The 16163-nt window shown below is 35.2% G+C and overlaps 2 protein-coding genes across 3 annotated transcripts; one reads left to right on the top strand and one right to left on the bottom strand.

Moving 5' to 3' along the window:
• Positions 1-259: 259 nt before the first annotated feature.
• LOC109207686 (50S ribosomal protein L15) lies at positions 260-8245 on the top strand. Its single transcript, XM_019370657.1, has 4 exons — positions 260-857; positions 6519-6602; positions 6691-6780; positions 7663-8245. Exons 1-4 carry the CDS (start codon positions 423-425, stop codon positions 7924-7926), a joined length of 873 nt encoding a protein of 290 aa, XP_019226202.1. The 5' UTR covers positions 260-422; the 3' UTR covers positions 7927-8245.
• A 3474-nt stretch (positions 8246-11719) lies between these two features.
• Positions 11720-14559, bottom strand: LOC109207685 (actin-7-like). Of its 2 annotated transcripts, none has more exons than XM_019370655.1 (5): positions 14439-14559; positions 13537-13614; positions 13015-13408; positions 12315-12928; positions 11720-12213 (listed from the first exon to the last, which is right to left on the bottom strand). In XM_019370655.1, the coding sequence occupies exons 2-5, from the start codon at positions 13594-13596 to the stop codon at positions 12148-12150; spliced, it is 1134 nt and encodes a 377-aa protein (XP_019226200.1). In that variant the 5' UTR covers positions 13597-13614; positions 14439-14559; the 3' UTR covers positions 11720-12147. The 2 variants fall into 2 exon arrangements, with proteins under 2 accessions (XP_019226200.1, XP_019226201.1); XM_019370656.1 differs by having other exon boundaries at positions 11722-12213; positions 13537-13607.
• Positions 14560-16163: the final 1604 nt, after the last annotated feature.

Genomic DNA, 16163 nt, shown 5'->3' with positions numbered 1-16163 from the left:
CTGGAGCCAGCAAAGTATCTATACCGGTCCAGCATAATATGCTGGAGTTCATACACAGGTGCACCGAAGTCCAGTATATTATGCTGGACCGGTCTCTGCTGCAGCAAAATAGTAGTTATTTTTCATTAACTCGGTAAACGCTGGCTATTTTTGAATGACCAGTCCGAAAACTGGCTATACCGTGCTATTTTAACGAGGAAAAAAGAAAAAAAAGAAAGAAAGAGAGTGCAGCTAGTGTGCCCTAGAAAATACACTGCTGAAGCAAATACTACGTCGTTGAAGGACTACTCCCATCTTCCCTAAATCAAGCACAGGATTCTAACCCCCATTAAAACCCTACACATCAAAACTCAAGCTTTCAAGCAAAGTTCAAAGCTTTCAGTACTATCTATGCTCACACATAAACCCCAGAAGTAGAAGAAATGTTGAGAAGGAGAATCACTTCAATACTATCAACTTCACTCCAAAATGGTCAAATCTACAACAAACCCATCAAGATTCCCCAACCCATATTCACATCTTCCCTAAAGTTTCAATCTTTCGGATTTTCTCAACACCCCATCTCCAGCATTGCTCCAAATGGATCATTGATACGACAGTTTCAGCATTATCAGGGTATGAGGAGAGCCTACAGTCTTCTGAGCTTAAATGATTTGCAAGATAACAAGGGTGCTAGGAAGCAGAAGACCCGGAAAGGAAGAGGTATCGGGTCGGGTAAAGGGAAGACAGCGGGTCGAGGACATAAGGGTCAGAAGGCTAGAGGGACTCATAAGTTTGGTTTTGAAGGTGGGCAGACCCCGCTTCGTCGCCGTTTGCCTAAACGTGGGTTCAAGAACCCGTTCAGTCTCACATTTCAGGTATAGTCATTGATTTTGTGTTAAATTTTAAATTTTTGATTAGTTAAATGAATTATTATTAGTGGACTGGTATTATAATAGAATTGGACAGAGGAGTATTTGTTGACTTAATGCGTGAGATCACATATCGCTTTTTGGTTGTTGGGTGATAGAGTGATAGAAAAGCTGTTGTGATTGGGATAATTGAGGTTCCCATATAACTTTTTTGTTAATGTGAATGTAATTAATAGAAGGTAGGTTATGTAAAATGGGAATAGTAGTTTGGTAGAAAAACTGATAACTGGTGTGTGGTCGAGTGAGGATTGTAATAGCTATTTTGTGGAGTGTTATGTATGGTGGGAATATAAGTGCAGTGGAGTATAGTTGGTGTTATAATTTTACTTTTATGTTGATCGAGGAAGTTAGTTTTATTATTAGAATTGATGTCCCTTTACAATGGGAACCATAGGAGAATAATTAAGGTGCCTTCTTTTTCTTTTTAAAATGAGTCAGTATGCGTATGTATTTAGTTAATGTTATATGTATATAGCCCCTTTTTTCAATGAAATTATTACTTTATCAAAACAATGTTATACGTATATAGCCAAAATTCTGATTAGTGGTGAGTGACAGCCTTATGGTGAACTGATGGTTTTTCCATGATACGCCGAACTAATGATTGGATTCTGCTTGCTAAATTTTGCATTCATAGTAATAGATGGGTATGCTATTTCCTGTACTCCCATTTACCTGTCGCACCTCTATGGAATATTGTAGGCCAAGGGCATGATTGGGTTCAGAACTCAATACTAACTCCAACAAAACCTAATCGTTACAAACACGTGGAAAACCCAATCCTGGCTTTTGTTTCCTCACTAAAGAACATGTGCATAGTGTGATCAAACTGAAAACTAGAAATAAGAGAAATGATTATCTTTTTCGATCTTTCTCTTGGAGTTTATTAGTGAATTGGTGCTAAAGTAAATTTGTTTGGAGGGAGTATTTATTGAATAAATATGCACGGTCACCTGTCACTTTTTTGTTGTTGGATGATAGAATGAAGTATGAAGGAGAAAGTTTCTCTAATAGGAGTAGGCATAGTCTGTACCTCCTTGGTGCTTTTTTGAAATCTCTAAATAGAAGTTATCTTACCTTATCAAAAAAAAAGAAAGAAAGGAGTAGACATGGGTCCTGTACAACTTTTTGTTAATATCAAAATTAGTTTAGTGAAAGTAGGAGATGTAAATGGGAATAGTATGGATAATTGGTGAAAACTTGGTAATGGGTGTGCAGTTTGGGTGAGGACCATACTAAATAAGGGCTATCTATTGGAGGTTTCTGTGTCTGTTTTAAGAGGTTGTCTGAATTCTTGGAATTTATTTATAGTAGAGTATAATTGTTGTTGTGATTTTATTTAATGTTGGTTGAGGAAGTTAGGTTATGATCGGAATGATATGGTGGTGAACCATATAAGACGAATCAAATGTGTCTTTGTTTTTCTTTCCTTTAAAAATAAAATAAAATAAAATAAATAAAGGTATGATTACAGTGAAGGTCCTGAAGGATAGCCCTGTGGAAAATGGTTTTCGCTGTTATTTCATGACACACAGCACTAGCGATTGGATTTTGCTTGCCAGATTTAGCAGTCCAAATAACATTATTCAGCTTGTTTCTTTTGACTGGTTCTTTTTTTTTTTTAAAGTTTATTGGGTCACTACAAAATATAATCTCAAGGTTTTCATGTTATTATGTTGCCGAATATCATCGAAACATTCTTTTTGAGCAAAAATGTAAGGTGTTAATAATATGGTACTAGGACAGACCGACAGTGCATTCTTACACCATTTAAAAATTATAAATAGATCCTTCTAACAAAGAAGGAAAACTGATAAAATCCACCAGATTTTCTATATTACAACTTCAGATTTGCACCAGAGTAATAGTACAGAAGATGCAGACTAAAAACTCTCAGCTGATGAGGGGTCCTTCAGCAGTCTTCAAAGCACCTACTGTTTCTCCCTTGCATAAGAGCCAAATGACGCATACAGGAGTATTCCAAATATCCCTGGGTTCCTTTTCCTTGTTCTCAATTCCAGTTCCACGAATACTGAAATATGGACCTGTGCGGCTGTGCATCACCCCTTTTACTCCAAAATATTTAGGAACATTTTCCATGGTTTGTTGCAAATTTACTGCGTAAAGAGAGATGGTAAACACTTTCCATATCTGTTTCACACATGGAGCATATATTACATGTTGTTTCCTCTTTTCATCAGATTATCTTGAGTTAAGAAGCTTCATTTTCCAAGGCGAATCACACACTTTAACTGCAGCCGGCACTTTATATCCAGATTCGACAGTAAAGCCCTCTATTCGCATGTGACCATCTCAATGTATTATTTCTTTCAAACTCCCAAGCTCTCCAATCCAATGTGCCCATCAGATATAACAACTATCCATCTCCCAGTCCTGGACATTCTCCTGAGATTACTGTTGTAACTGTTACCAGCTCTGTATTGGGCTATTGTCAGTGTTGTCAAAGGTTCATTTAAGGCGCACTTAAGCCTTGAAGCTCAAAAAAGCTTATGGAGGACATTTCGCCTTGCTTATGCTGTGCTTCAGTATATGCAAGGCACTATGGCGTGCGCTTCATTGGCCATGAGTTCTATCTTGAATCAAACAGTAGTAAACTGTAAATACAATAGACAATGAATATGTTATTGGTTAAGGACATTATAAACGAATTTGTTACTTTGTTCTTGCATTACATATATATTTTTACCTATTTTCTTCATTGCGCCTTTTTTTATAACTAAAGCCCGCACTTCAATTGCGCTTTGCACATAAAACCCCACTAGCCTAGAGCGCTTTTCGCCTTTGACACTACTAGCTATTGGCTTTTGGGTTAACATCTAGGTTAAAAGTATCTGGATAGATCTCATTCAGAGGGCAATTTCCAAGGCAAATATCATTCCAGAATTTTTGTCCATGTCATGCTTTTAGCTGGTCTGTGTTTGAAGATCTGGCCAGAGACTTCGTATGTGTTATGATAAGCCATATCATTGATGGTACAGATCGTTCTTAGTGCACCAGTATAATCCCCGGTATTTAGCAGTTGTGACCCTTCTCCACACAGTATCTTGTTCTTGTCTATATCTCCACAACCATTTAAAAGCAGGCTCTTATTGTGTAATATCATGTTCCTTACACTAACTTCACCCTTCTTTACCTTTTGTCGTTGGAACTACACATTAGACATCACTAGCAAATTAATTAACTAAATATCATTATTAGATCGAATTCTTCATTTGCAATAACTTTGTTTTTGTATACAATACTGAGAAATAGAAGTTTAGCAAAAAGGGTAGGAGTTTGGGCCAAATTTTGTACCAAATCCAAGTAGAATAACATATAAGATCTTGATTCATCTGTTTCAGGACTCAATTTTTTACAAATTACAGTCTTAAAACATTAGGGAGTGGCTAACCCGGTACCTGTGTAGGTACCTTGTGGAATTAGTCGAGGTGCCCGCGAATTGGCCTGGACACCACGGTTATTTTAAAAGAAAAAAAACATTAAGGGGAGTGGCTGCAAGAGTGCTTATCAGATTAGATATATGGCTCTCCTATTTCTCCTGCCCCCGTTCATCCTCTCCAGCCTCTACGGAAAATTCTTGCAGGGGTGGATTTAGTGCAACAGTCACGGGTTCACGTGAATCCAGTAACTTTTGTCTAGACCCTGTTTTTGTATTAAAAAATCCATTAATTTTTTAAAAATATTTAGCTTAGAGCACAATTCATTGGTCCAATTATTGTTGTATATTAATTTAAGATCGTGTAGGAACCTTAAAATCCTAGATCTCTGTAGAGCTGACTATGTCTTTATGTATCTCTCTTTTGTACTTCTTGCATCTTCTTGATGCCTTTAATGCAATTCTCTTACTTCATAAAAAAAAAAAGCTTAAAATCCTTGATCTGCCTCTGAATTCTAGGCATTGCGATACCAAGTTCTAGAAATGCCAATGTTGCAAATTGTTTCCTCATTAAAGATCCTGTCAGTAGTCCCAATATTAGACAAAATAGAAAGAAGTGATCCCTTTCATTCTGCTTTTTGTTCGGGCTCTCTGTTTCTTTTTCTCTCTCTTCTAGCCTCTTCAATTACCTTATGGCAGGCCACATGAATATTGTCACTTCTCATCTCCTCTATAAACAACAAGCACTATACAGCTCTCTTTGATTATATTTTGATTCTTAAAAATTATAATCTTTTACAAAGTACGGCAATTTATTGATGCTATCTTGAATGCTTTTTAGGAAAACTTGAGAAGTGATTCATTTTCAAAACTTGAGAATTGTTTCAACATGATTAGTTGCATGTCCATGAAATCTAAAACATAACTGATAGGTTTTAGTTCAATAAAACTTAATATTCCTGGCCTTGTTTACTTGTTTGGTAATTGATGGATGGCAATAGACTCAAAGTATCAAGCATGTCCTTATCTTAATCTATTTCTTTCTATCAGCCCTTGTTTATCTTTAGCCTGAAAGAAGTAGGACACTTACTGTTCCCTTAGGCACTGTTTGATAACCTTGGGCTCAGGTAGAATTGTAATTTTTTGTCCTCACCTGCTTATGTCCTGTTTCTGATGGAGTAATCAGATTGATAAATTTTCAAATTACCCCACTCACAATATCTCTTTGAGTGTGAGATATGGAAGATTCTCTTAGTATTTAAAGAACAATTGGAGAACAAAGAACACATGTATCACCTTTAGCCAGTTATCTGATCCTCAATATATTGACATAAGAAAAAATAACTTCTGTGCATATCTCATTTTTTGAATGGAAAATAGAAATTAATAATGATTGCTTTATTATGTTAAGGAGTAAGGTCAAGAAATGGACGTGGGTGATAAAATGACATCTTTATGCTCAGGATGCACTTGAGTATTGACAGTATATTACGTAACGTATAGGACAGTGAATTCTTGTTTATTAATGTGGACCTAGCCAGCTTCTGAAACCAGATAAAACACCTTCTATTGTACTATAATCTCAAATGAAGGGCAGTGTTACATTTTACCTTCAAATCAAATAAGTTGGGCTTTCTTTTTCTTTTTATTGGCCGAACGAATAAGTTGGACTTTCATTTATAATATTCCAACGATGCTGTTAAGAATGTCTTGTTTGTTAGCTTTGTACTCTTTGTGTTGATCTGTCAACTAGTGTAAGCACAGCTACTTCTATTCGAACTGAGGGATCTTCCTCACTACCTTGTGGCTACCTGAGCATCAAGTTGCCAATGATCTTATTTTCATTCCGGTGCCACAAGCTCTGTGCCTGTGTTTATGGATTTAAACATAAACTGGTGACAAGAGCAGAAAGGACATAAACAGAAACATGTAATATTCATAGGACTTGTTATAAATATAATGACAGCAAATGCAAAAACTGGCAAAAGTCTTCAACTTCTACCCAGATATGTTATCTGCACCAAACAGATAGAATTGAACTATCATGTGGGGAGAAGGCATATGACATTATATTACTAAGATTTTTGTTGTTGAGACAAAGCTTTTGAGCATTTGTATGGAATACAGAAATCACTTATTAATGTAAAACTTTGGAGTAATTTTGCTGATTACCGTCTGATTTCTTGTTCTTTGTCTTGTGCTTTGTCCAGCCAGTTGGGTTGGGAAAGATTGCAAAGCTGATAAATGCAGGGAAGATTGACTCGTCAGAGTTGATAACAATGAAAACTCTAAAGGTAATTATGGCTTCTAATGCAACAGTATAGCATGATATTGCTTAAGCATTTAGACCTTGAATTATAAATCAACTTCTCGTGGCAATAGGATTCTGCGGCAATAGGGAAGCAAATAGGAGATGGAGTCAGGTTGATGGGGCGTGGAGCTGAACATATTCAATGGCCCATCCATCTAGAGGTAATATTCAGCTAAGACTAGTAGAATAGCCTTTGGATTCTTAGTTTTGTTGTAGTTTACTTCTTCTTTTCCGTAATATATTGTGTCACACTTCTTATAAAATTTATGTAAGAGAACTTTATCTAAAAGTTTATTTGATAGAAATAACATCAACTTTACAGCTTGCGTTTGAATTTCAGAATCGAGTTGCACATGTACCCCCATTTATTGTGAATGCATTCCCAAGTATAAGTAACGGTAAAAGCTTAAGTCAGCTTGGCACTTCCAGAAGTTTCTGTGTATCTTCAAAAATATGATTGGTTGGGAGTGGGGGTGCTAGTATTTATCTTCTTTAGGTGTATCTTCTGAAGCCCTAGTCACTGCTCTATGGGCAAAGAAGGCAAGAAACTAAGAAAATGGAAAATGACCAAAACCACATACTCCTTCCGTTCCAATTTATATAAACCTATTTGACTGGCACAGAGTTTAAGAAAGAAATGGAGACTTTTGAAACTTGTTGTCCTAAGCAAACCATAATATTTGTGTTGCTATAATTTTTTGAAACTTGTGGTGTTAAACATGACAACATATTTGTGTGGCTATAAAAGCTTTTCCTTGAGGGATAGAATTGGAAGTTTAAGTTAAATTATTTTCAACTTTAGTAAGGGGTCATTCTTTTTAGAACGGACAAAAAAGGAAATAGGGTCATATAAATTGGGATAGAGGGAGTAGTAAGTTTTATTTTGTACATAAAGCCAGGCATGAATATGGTCTGACATGATCCTTTTATTCTCTTGTAAACAGTATCACTAAATAAAGAATATGGAGCATATTTGCCTTCAAAATGAGCATGAATGAATGTATGTCCCCTCATTGTATTCACCCAACATCAACTGATGACAGGTCTCAAGGGTCACTGCTAGAGCTAAAGCAGCTGTGGAAGCAGCAGGCGGGTCTGTAAGGAGAGTGCATTACAACAAACTAGGGTTGCGGGCACTACTGAAACCCGAGTGGTTTGAGAAAAAGGGCAGGTTGCTTCCAAGACCGGCAAGGCCTCCACCAAAACTGAAGGAGAAGGTGGACAGCATTGGGCGGTTGCCTGCCCCAACCAAGCCAATTCCTTTTGCAGCTGAAGAAATGGAGGCAATGTCCGGTGCCCCAGCTTAAAAGTTGGCTACATCGCCTCCAGCTTGATAGTTGACTAGATTTCGTCATATTTTACAGATTAAGGTTTAAATGCTGCAGAGTGTTTGACTTCATGTAACTTGTCCTACCAGGTTGGGACCTTGTCTTGATTAATCTCCAATTTCGCCATAGATATTCAGAAATAAAAACGTCTCTTTTCGTGAAGTTTTCAGTGACTTCAATATATATTCAAGGAGTGTATTTCACAGGAATATCTGGACTAAGAGAAGGGGCTTTTATTTCCTCAGAACGAAATGTAAGTGCATTAATGTCCATTCCAAAAGGAGCTTATCAAGAAAAATTATCTGGAGGTGGATCCTCTCTTGTTAAGAAGAGGTTATATTGTTGAGACTAACAGAGTTTTTTAGAAAATTTAAAGTCATTTTTTCCTACGTGTGTGTTCAACATCATTGACAACTAACAGCTCTTTGAAACAAGCTTCAAATTCAATTCATTGGAACAACAAACCTTTCCCTATATTCAGTCTTAGGCTCATAAACCTATCTTTGTCAAAATTGCTCATGAGTTATGACGGATTGGCATAGACTTGATATTATTTTCCTTCTATCTGTCTTGTTAAATTGTTCACTGACGGATTAACATTCATTTTATCTCAAATAAAAAATGTGTATAGTTCATAACATACATCACTATATCCTAAGGCAATTGTTTATTACGATATAAGGTTGACTAAATATCACCTTAAAGATGATCGATCAGAATCCTCTAGTAGCGGTTGAAGCTTGAAACATAAACCTTTCTTTTATTTTATGTGTTTGGACAACTACACAAGATAGAGTACAGTTTTCGTCCCTTAAGCATAGATTTTTGGATTCCGGATTAGCGACATAAGTATATTATTTTTGAAAAATAAATGTAGTATAATTTGACAAATATAAATTTAAAATAGAAAAACTGATTGAAAGATAAGTTGTCACAGGGACAAAACAAAAACCTACAGCTAAGAGGAAGTTGCATGATGTGAAAATTAAAAAAAATCCGGGGAAGGGCCGCACCTCAAGGGGTGTGATATAGGCAATCTACCCTGATGCAAGCATCAGTGGCTGATTCCACAGTTCAAACCCGTAACCTATATGTCACACGGAGACAATTTGACTGTTGTTCCAAAGCTCCCCTTTTTCATGATGTAAAAGTTGTTCTTTAATAAAAAAAAATTATCAGCACAGTGGAAGAAGAACGAAGGGTTGGAAAAAAAAAGTAGAAGAGTTGAAGGATAAAAAGGTCAAGTGTGTCGTATCTATAGAACAAAATGAAGCATATTTTTGACAAAAATTGTAAAATGGGAACAATACTAATACCAGGCAGCCGGGACAACAAAAAAATGATAAAATGGTCCCTTATCTTTGGGGTAGGTTCAAAGTGGTCCGTTCAATATACTCATGAGCAGGTTGGTCCTTTAAGTTTGTTGAAGTGAGCACCTTTAATCTTTGTCAAATATTCAATAGACTTGATTTGTTAGATTGTATTGAAACTGTGGGGAAAAAAAAGATTTAACCATACAAGAAATGTCCTGTCAAATCTCATAAACTGCAATACAGAAACTGTATCATACACCAAAAATAGATGAAGAATAATAAAAGCTGAGTTGATTACTCAAAAAACCACTCAATTAAGGTTCATTGTCTATAAAAGTCGCTTTTTTTTTTTGTATCACAAGAGTCTCTCTGTTTTTGCCATCTTACTCACAAGGTCACTCACTACACTTTTTAAAAAAAAATTAAAGCCAAATATTTAAAAAATTATTTTTTTTGAGCCGTTCTTGGATTGGATCCGCTATCATTTACACCATTTTAATTTTTTTAAGTCTCATTAAATAGTGTCTTCTTTTGTTAAAACTCGTAACTATGTACTTAACTCATTAATTACAATCTTCTTTATGAACAATATTTATGATTAAGTGGTGTTGGTGTGTTAGCACCATTTACAGTTTGATGGCAAAGATTATCTGTTTTTACTCTCTACTAATTTGAGGAAGATCAAACCTTTGGAGAAGATTATTCATATGATATACCTTCAGTCTTTTACTCATCCTTTTATCAATGCTACCATAGATTGCAAGTTTTAATTTTCAGAGGTATTGATTTCAATTTCTTATCTTAATTATTTATATTGAACTTATCAGGTTAGTAAATACTGTATCATTTAGCAATATCAGAATATATACTGTGACCTGTATACTTCAAAGGTATCGATCTTAGGGTAGTAACAATAATATTATCTGATAGTTTACTTACTAAATCTTTAAAAACAAAACGGCAGCAATGAAACAAAAAATAATAAAACAAACAAAGAAATTTTCTCATGTTTTGGATTTTGCTTCAGTGAAAAGAAAGACAGATTGTCTCTACTCTTCAAAGTTACGGAAATGAGGTAAAGGCAAATTGCTTTCTTTACAATCTTATATGATTTCTTATATGATTATTGATGGTAAATTAGAAATGAAGCCATAGACTCTTGTGTCCTTTTTGCATACCAAAGCGTCAACACCAACAAATTTAATACTGCTCAAGCTTTTTTTATCTTTTAAAGATCAGATGACACTGCATTTCTGTATCATATAATTTTAGAGTCCAAATGAACAATAAAGTTGAACTCGTCTAACTACAAAGTAAATATTAAATTACCATGCTAATGGAATACTGAACTTGAAATAAAACATTGTCCTCTAGAGATATAGTTCGATTTATAGTGTTACGATTTCAAACCCCGGAATTTTTTTAGTATTTATATTTATTACTTAGTCATGGTTAAGTGTACCGTGTGATGAGTAAATATTTACTTTAGCTCAAGTAACAAGCTACTAAAGCTTGACTTTGTGATTTAATTGCTTGGTTGCTAAGACAATAAAAATAGAAAAATTAAGCAACATTCTCGGGCTTGTTTAAAAGATGCAGTGATTTGAACATGCTATTGTTAGGTTCAATTAAATGATGCTAACTGAAACTCCAATCCATATTTTATGAGTAGTATAAAGGTAATGGTCCCAAACTCTTTTTTATTTAGATTTTGATATTCTATAAAGATAACTTAGCATGTTTGCCAACTGGATACACTCAAGTTTACCCATACAGTTATTACTGTCAATAAGTAGTAAAGTAGAAAAAGAAAGGAAAAGGCATCGATCATCTACAGCTTTTATATTTCATTAGTAGTATTAATCAGAACCTTTTATTTTAATTGATTAAACGATGCCTTTTGTTTAAAAGATTGCAACATCTCCACATGATCACCCACCAAGTGATAAATCTAATTATGATTACGCGTCTTCCGGAATATTCCAACACGGATATTCAAACAATATTTGAGCTCAAGTTCTAAAAAAAAGTATTTTTGAGTTAAAATCAAAAGTAAAAAAAGAAGCATGGAAGTTAAAGTTACGTTTAAAATAAACTTTGCTTGAAAAGTGTTGAATATTTGTGAATGGAATTCATCTTGAAATTAATACGTCACTTGAATTGCAAATGTTGAGATCCATTAATTGTAGATACGGATGTCCAAAATTTTGGCATTATATAAATATGTGGTTTCATCTGAATTCATGGGAAATAATTGAGTTTGGCTTTCTCCAATGAATTCAGATGAAACCAAATATGTATAATGGCAAGACTTTGTACACCAAACGCGAAGGCAAGGCATTTTGCTTTTTTATAGCCTCAAACGCCATGAGGAATAGGACATTGATTGCAACAAAAGAATACGTAACAGAGATGAAAACAACGCTTCACCAAAAATTATCCACAGAAAATACTAGTAATATCCGAAAACTGAAAATACTACCAAAACTTCTCATTCAATAAATATTGACATATGTTCCCAAGAAAGAAAAGTACCATAGAATAACAAAACACGAAAACTGAAAAAAAAGATTCAAAGAAAAACATCACAACCTCTCCCCAACTACAAACAACAACCTACTAGAAAAGCATACAGAAGTTCAAGAAGGGATATTTCCAGACAAAAGAGGCTTAACTCTCTCAATGTGTTCAGGATATAATCCACATTGCACTGTAAACATGAAACAATATTAGCAGTACAATGTTGTCTTATCGCCCTTCTTTCACAGCCCCACCGTCAAAGACTCGTCTACGACAGCAAACCTGAGTTCACTGTCGACATAATAGCAAAAGCAGGAAAACAAAAAAGGAAAATCTCGACCAAAGTAAAAGTAGCAGCAGCAGCACCTTAGAAGCACTTCCTGTGGACAATGGATGGACCAGACTCATCGTACTCACCCTTTGAAATCCACATCTGATTAAGCACAGAACAAGTCAAGTTTAGTACCACAATTCAATGCAGTTGATTAAAATGGCAAAACAATATTCAAGTGAAGATAAAAATATAAGGCTTGCCTGCTGGAATGTGCTAAGGGATGCGAGGATGGATCCTCCAATCCAGACACTGTACTTTCTCTCCGGTGGAGCAACAACCTTAATCTTCATGCTGCTAGGGGCCAAAGCGGTGATTTCCTTGCTCATACGATCAGCAATACCGGGGAACATGGTTGAGCCACCACTGAGCACAATGTTACCATAGAGGTCCTTCCTGATATCAACATCACACTTCATAATGGAGTTGTAGGTAGTCTCATGGATACCTGCAGCTTCCATTCCGATCATGGATGGCTGGAAGAGGACTTCTGGGCAACGGAACCTCTCAGCACCAATGGTAATAACTTGTCCATCAGGCAATTCATAGTTCTTCTCGACGGAGGAGCTGCTCTTGGCAGTGTCAAGCTCCTGCTCATAGTCAAGAGCCACATAAGCAAGCTTCTCCTTCATGTCACGGACAATTTCCCGTTCAGCAGTGGTGGTGAACATGTAACCTCTCTCGGTGAGGATCTTCATCAGGTTATCAGTTAGGTCACGGCCAGCAAGGTCCAGACGAAGAATGGCATGGGGCAAAGCATAACCCTCATAGATGGGGACAGTGTGACTCACACCATCACCAGAATCCAACACAATACCTGTCACAAGATACTCATAATTTCAGATTCATAACACATTGCCGATCAAGGAGAAGATTTGGATAATGGAAGGACTGATTACTTACCAGTTGTACGACCACTAGCATACAAGGAAAGGACAGCCTGAATAGCAACATACATAGCCGGAACGTTGAATGTCTCAAACATAATCTGGGTCATTTTCTCTCTGTTGGCCTTTGGGTTGAGAGGTGCTTCAGTGAGAAGAACAGGGTGCTCCTCGGGGGCAACACGAAGCTCGTTGTAGAAGGTATGATGCCATATCTTCTCCATGTCATCCCAGTTGCTGACAATACCGTGCTCAATTGGGTACTTCAGGGTCAAGATACCCCTCTTGGATTGAGCTTCGTCACCCACATAGGCATCTTTCTGTCCCATTCCAACCATAACACCAGTGTGGCGAGGACGACCCACAATACTAGGAAAGACAGCTCTAGGAGCATCATCCCCAGCAAATCCAGCCTACATTTCAAAAGTGTAAACCAAAAAATTAAAAACAACTGAGAATATGACAAGGTAAATGTTACATAAAGTGTTTAACTATCATAACTCCGTCTTTGCAAAACATAAAAACTAAAAGAACAACTGACCTTCACCATTCCAGTTCCATTGTCACAAACAAGGGGCTGAATATCCTCACCGTCAGCCATTTTCTATTCAACTGCCAACTAAAAACGAGCATTAATAAGCATTCCTACTTCTAGAAATGGTAATAAACCAGTAGCAAACTAAATACATGTGGGTATTGGAGAAGAAGATAACATCCCAATACAGATGAGGGGAATCCAAAGTGAATATCTTAAAAATCGGGCAAACCTATAGCAAATCTAAATGACACAAAATACTTCTCACTCTACAACTTAACATCTCCTTGAATCCAACCGGAGATTTATAAAGAGACTAGCAAAACTCCAAAATCAAATCAGACTAATCATAATTTGCTCATGCTTCACGCTCATTTTCAGCTAACATATATTTCATATACAGACACACATATATACATACATAGAGGTATCCATAAATCCAAGGAGAAAAACAAAGGAGAGAATCAATTCCAAATTCCAACAAAAAGAAAGTTTTTCTTCTTCTTAAGATTTCTTTTTCTTTATTCGAGATTTTATTGAAAAGCCACCACAAGAGAGCTATTCTGCACCATTCAAAACCATTTGAAATGGAATCAGACAGTAGATCAAGGGAAATCCATAGCAGATCAACTTCACAAGGGATCCAATTCATTAGATCCAGAATTATATAAATCAAAAACCATTCAAAATTCAACTTTTGAAAACCCAATAATGGCTGCATCGAACAATTTGCATCCAAGATATAGAAAATACCCATTTCCCGTACAGAAATCCTATATCTTTTAACACTTCTTCTATGGATCTCAAAACAGAAGCCCACATATATCTCACTATTTTCTTGGCTTTTCAAAAATCTACAAGAAACAGAAAAAATATATAAAATTTTAAGAGATCGGATCTTGACATACCTGAAACTGAGAGGAGATCGGAAAGAGGTCACCGGAAAGTAGCAAAGCAACCGGAGATGACGGCCGGCGGCTTTATCGAGAGTATTTGGAAAATGGAGAATACAAATGAGGAATCTTAAGACAATAGGGAGGCATATTTATATACCAAGAGAAAAAAGAGGGCTTTCAATTTAAGTTTTTAAATTATTATTTTTCTTCTACTTTTATTTTATATTTTATTTTGTTACAGCAGTAAATGTTTAGTTGTAGGAATTTGAATTTGAAATTTAAAAGCGCAACAACACCAAATGACAAAATTTGCCTTCAACATTAAGATGCTAAGGGATGTTTTTTTCAAAAAGGACAAGCTTTTCAATCAATTTTTATCAATTTTTAAGGTCCGTAAATTTATAATCATTAATTTACGGATTTTTTAAGCAACGGTGAATTTTCTTTCTCTTTGTCATTATCTTCTTTTAAAGGTGTTTCAAAATAATGTCAAATTTTTGAAGTTATATATGATGTATTTACAACACATCATAATGTAATATATATATATATATATATATAAAAGATTTGAGACAAATGCATTGACATGAATTCTTTTTTCATCAAAATAAGATGTTAATCAAATAAAGTATAGAATGGTGAAAACCATTTAGCGGATATAAAATGTAAGAATTTACTTATATTCGATATTTATGTTTGACCGTATTATTTTGTCATGAACTCATGATTAAGTGAAAAATTGAGGTGTAATATTTATTTAACTTATTATGATTTAATGATAACAGTACGTGTAAAGATGCATGTAATATAATCTTTTGTTGGTGCAAATATCGAATTTGGGTAAATTAAAAATAAAAAGGACATATTGTTGTAATCTTCCTTTTATTAATACATAGGGGATACTTAAAGTTGTCACAATTTTTTATTTAAACGCCTTAATTAAGCCTAAATTCCGATTGACCACTTGTAGTATGCCTAAAAAAGTATCAATCAGACATTTCGCACTAGCTTGAAAATAGCTCAAGCTCATATCTGAAAGCGTTTCTTACGTGAAATAATTGGCTAGTTAAATAATTTTGGTATCAAAGATAGGGGTGCTTATCGGGGGAATAATTACGTTTAACAGTTCGACTTATCGATTGTCGGTTATAAATGTAATAATCCGCTAACTATCCAATAAGACAATGGCCGGATTGTTATCGGATTAATAATTGTCGAGCGGTTTAACGGATAAATCAAATAATTTTTTTTTGAACAATCCTAATTTGTTGCTACATGATAGAATTTGTTAACACTTTGTAATTTGTACTCGGATTGTCGAATGAGTCAAAAAAGAAGTATTTCCACTTATAAGTTAAGGCTATTATGCTACATAACAAAGCTCTTAATAACTATAGAAAAGACTGAAACTTTATCTCTAAATTATTTTGAATTATTTAGGTACTTTAAAATATGACATGAATGCACCGGGCTTTCATTTATACATGACATCGCATAATATCAATTTACATGATTTTAGTTTTTTTTTTCTTTTTAAAATTCAATCTACTCGACAAAGGAGAAAATGGAATAAAAAGGAATTCCTATGATTTCACTAACATAGGAGTAAAAGTATACATATAAAAATCCTTAACGGTTTAACGGTTTATCTGATAAGAAAATTGAGTAATCCATCCCCAAACCGTTAAGTCGTTAATTATAAAATCCCAATCCGTTCACCAACCATTACTTCGATAA

This window comes from Nicotiana attenuata, unplaced genomic scaffold, assembly GCF_001879085.1.
Source record: "Nicotiana attenuata strain UT unplaced genomic scaffold, NIATTr2, whole genome shotgun sequence".
NCBI lineage: Eukaryota > Viridiplantae > Streptophyta > Magnoliopsida > Solanales > Solanaceae > Nicotiana > Nicotiana attenuata.
The sequence above is the reverse complement of the archived record's forward strand: the minus strand, read 5'-3'. Positions and strand labels throughout refer to the sequence as shown.

Excerpts from the sequence above, each read along its gene's own strand:
- LOC109207685 (XM_019370655.1), bottom strand. The coding sequence starts at position 13,596 with ATGGCTGACGGTGAGGATATTCAGCCCCTTGTTTGTGACAATGGAACT. Across the intron at positions 12,929-13,014 it reads TGCTAGTGGTCGTACAACTG|GTATTGTGTTGGATTCTGGT; the intron begins GTAAGTAATCAG and ends ATCTTGTGACAG. Across the intron at positions 12,214-12,314 it reads CCCTTAGCACATTCCAGCAG|ATGTGGATTTCAAAGGGTGA; the intron begins GCAAGCCTTATA and ends GTGCTTAATCAG.
- LOC109207686 (XM_019370657.1), top strand. The coding sequence starts at position 423 with ATGTTGAGAAGGAGAATCACTTCAATACTATCAACTTCACTCCAAAAT. Across the intron at positions 858-6,518 it reads CGTTCAGTCTCACATTTCAG|CCAGTTGGGTTGGGAAAGAT; the intron begins GTATAGTCATTG and ends TGCTTTGTCCAG. Across the intron at positions 6,781-7,662 it reads AATGGCCCATCCATCTAGAG|GTCTCAAGGGTCACTGCTAG; the intron begins GTAATATTCAGC and ends AACTGATGACAG.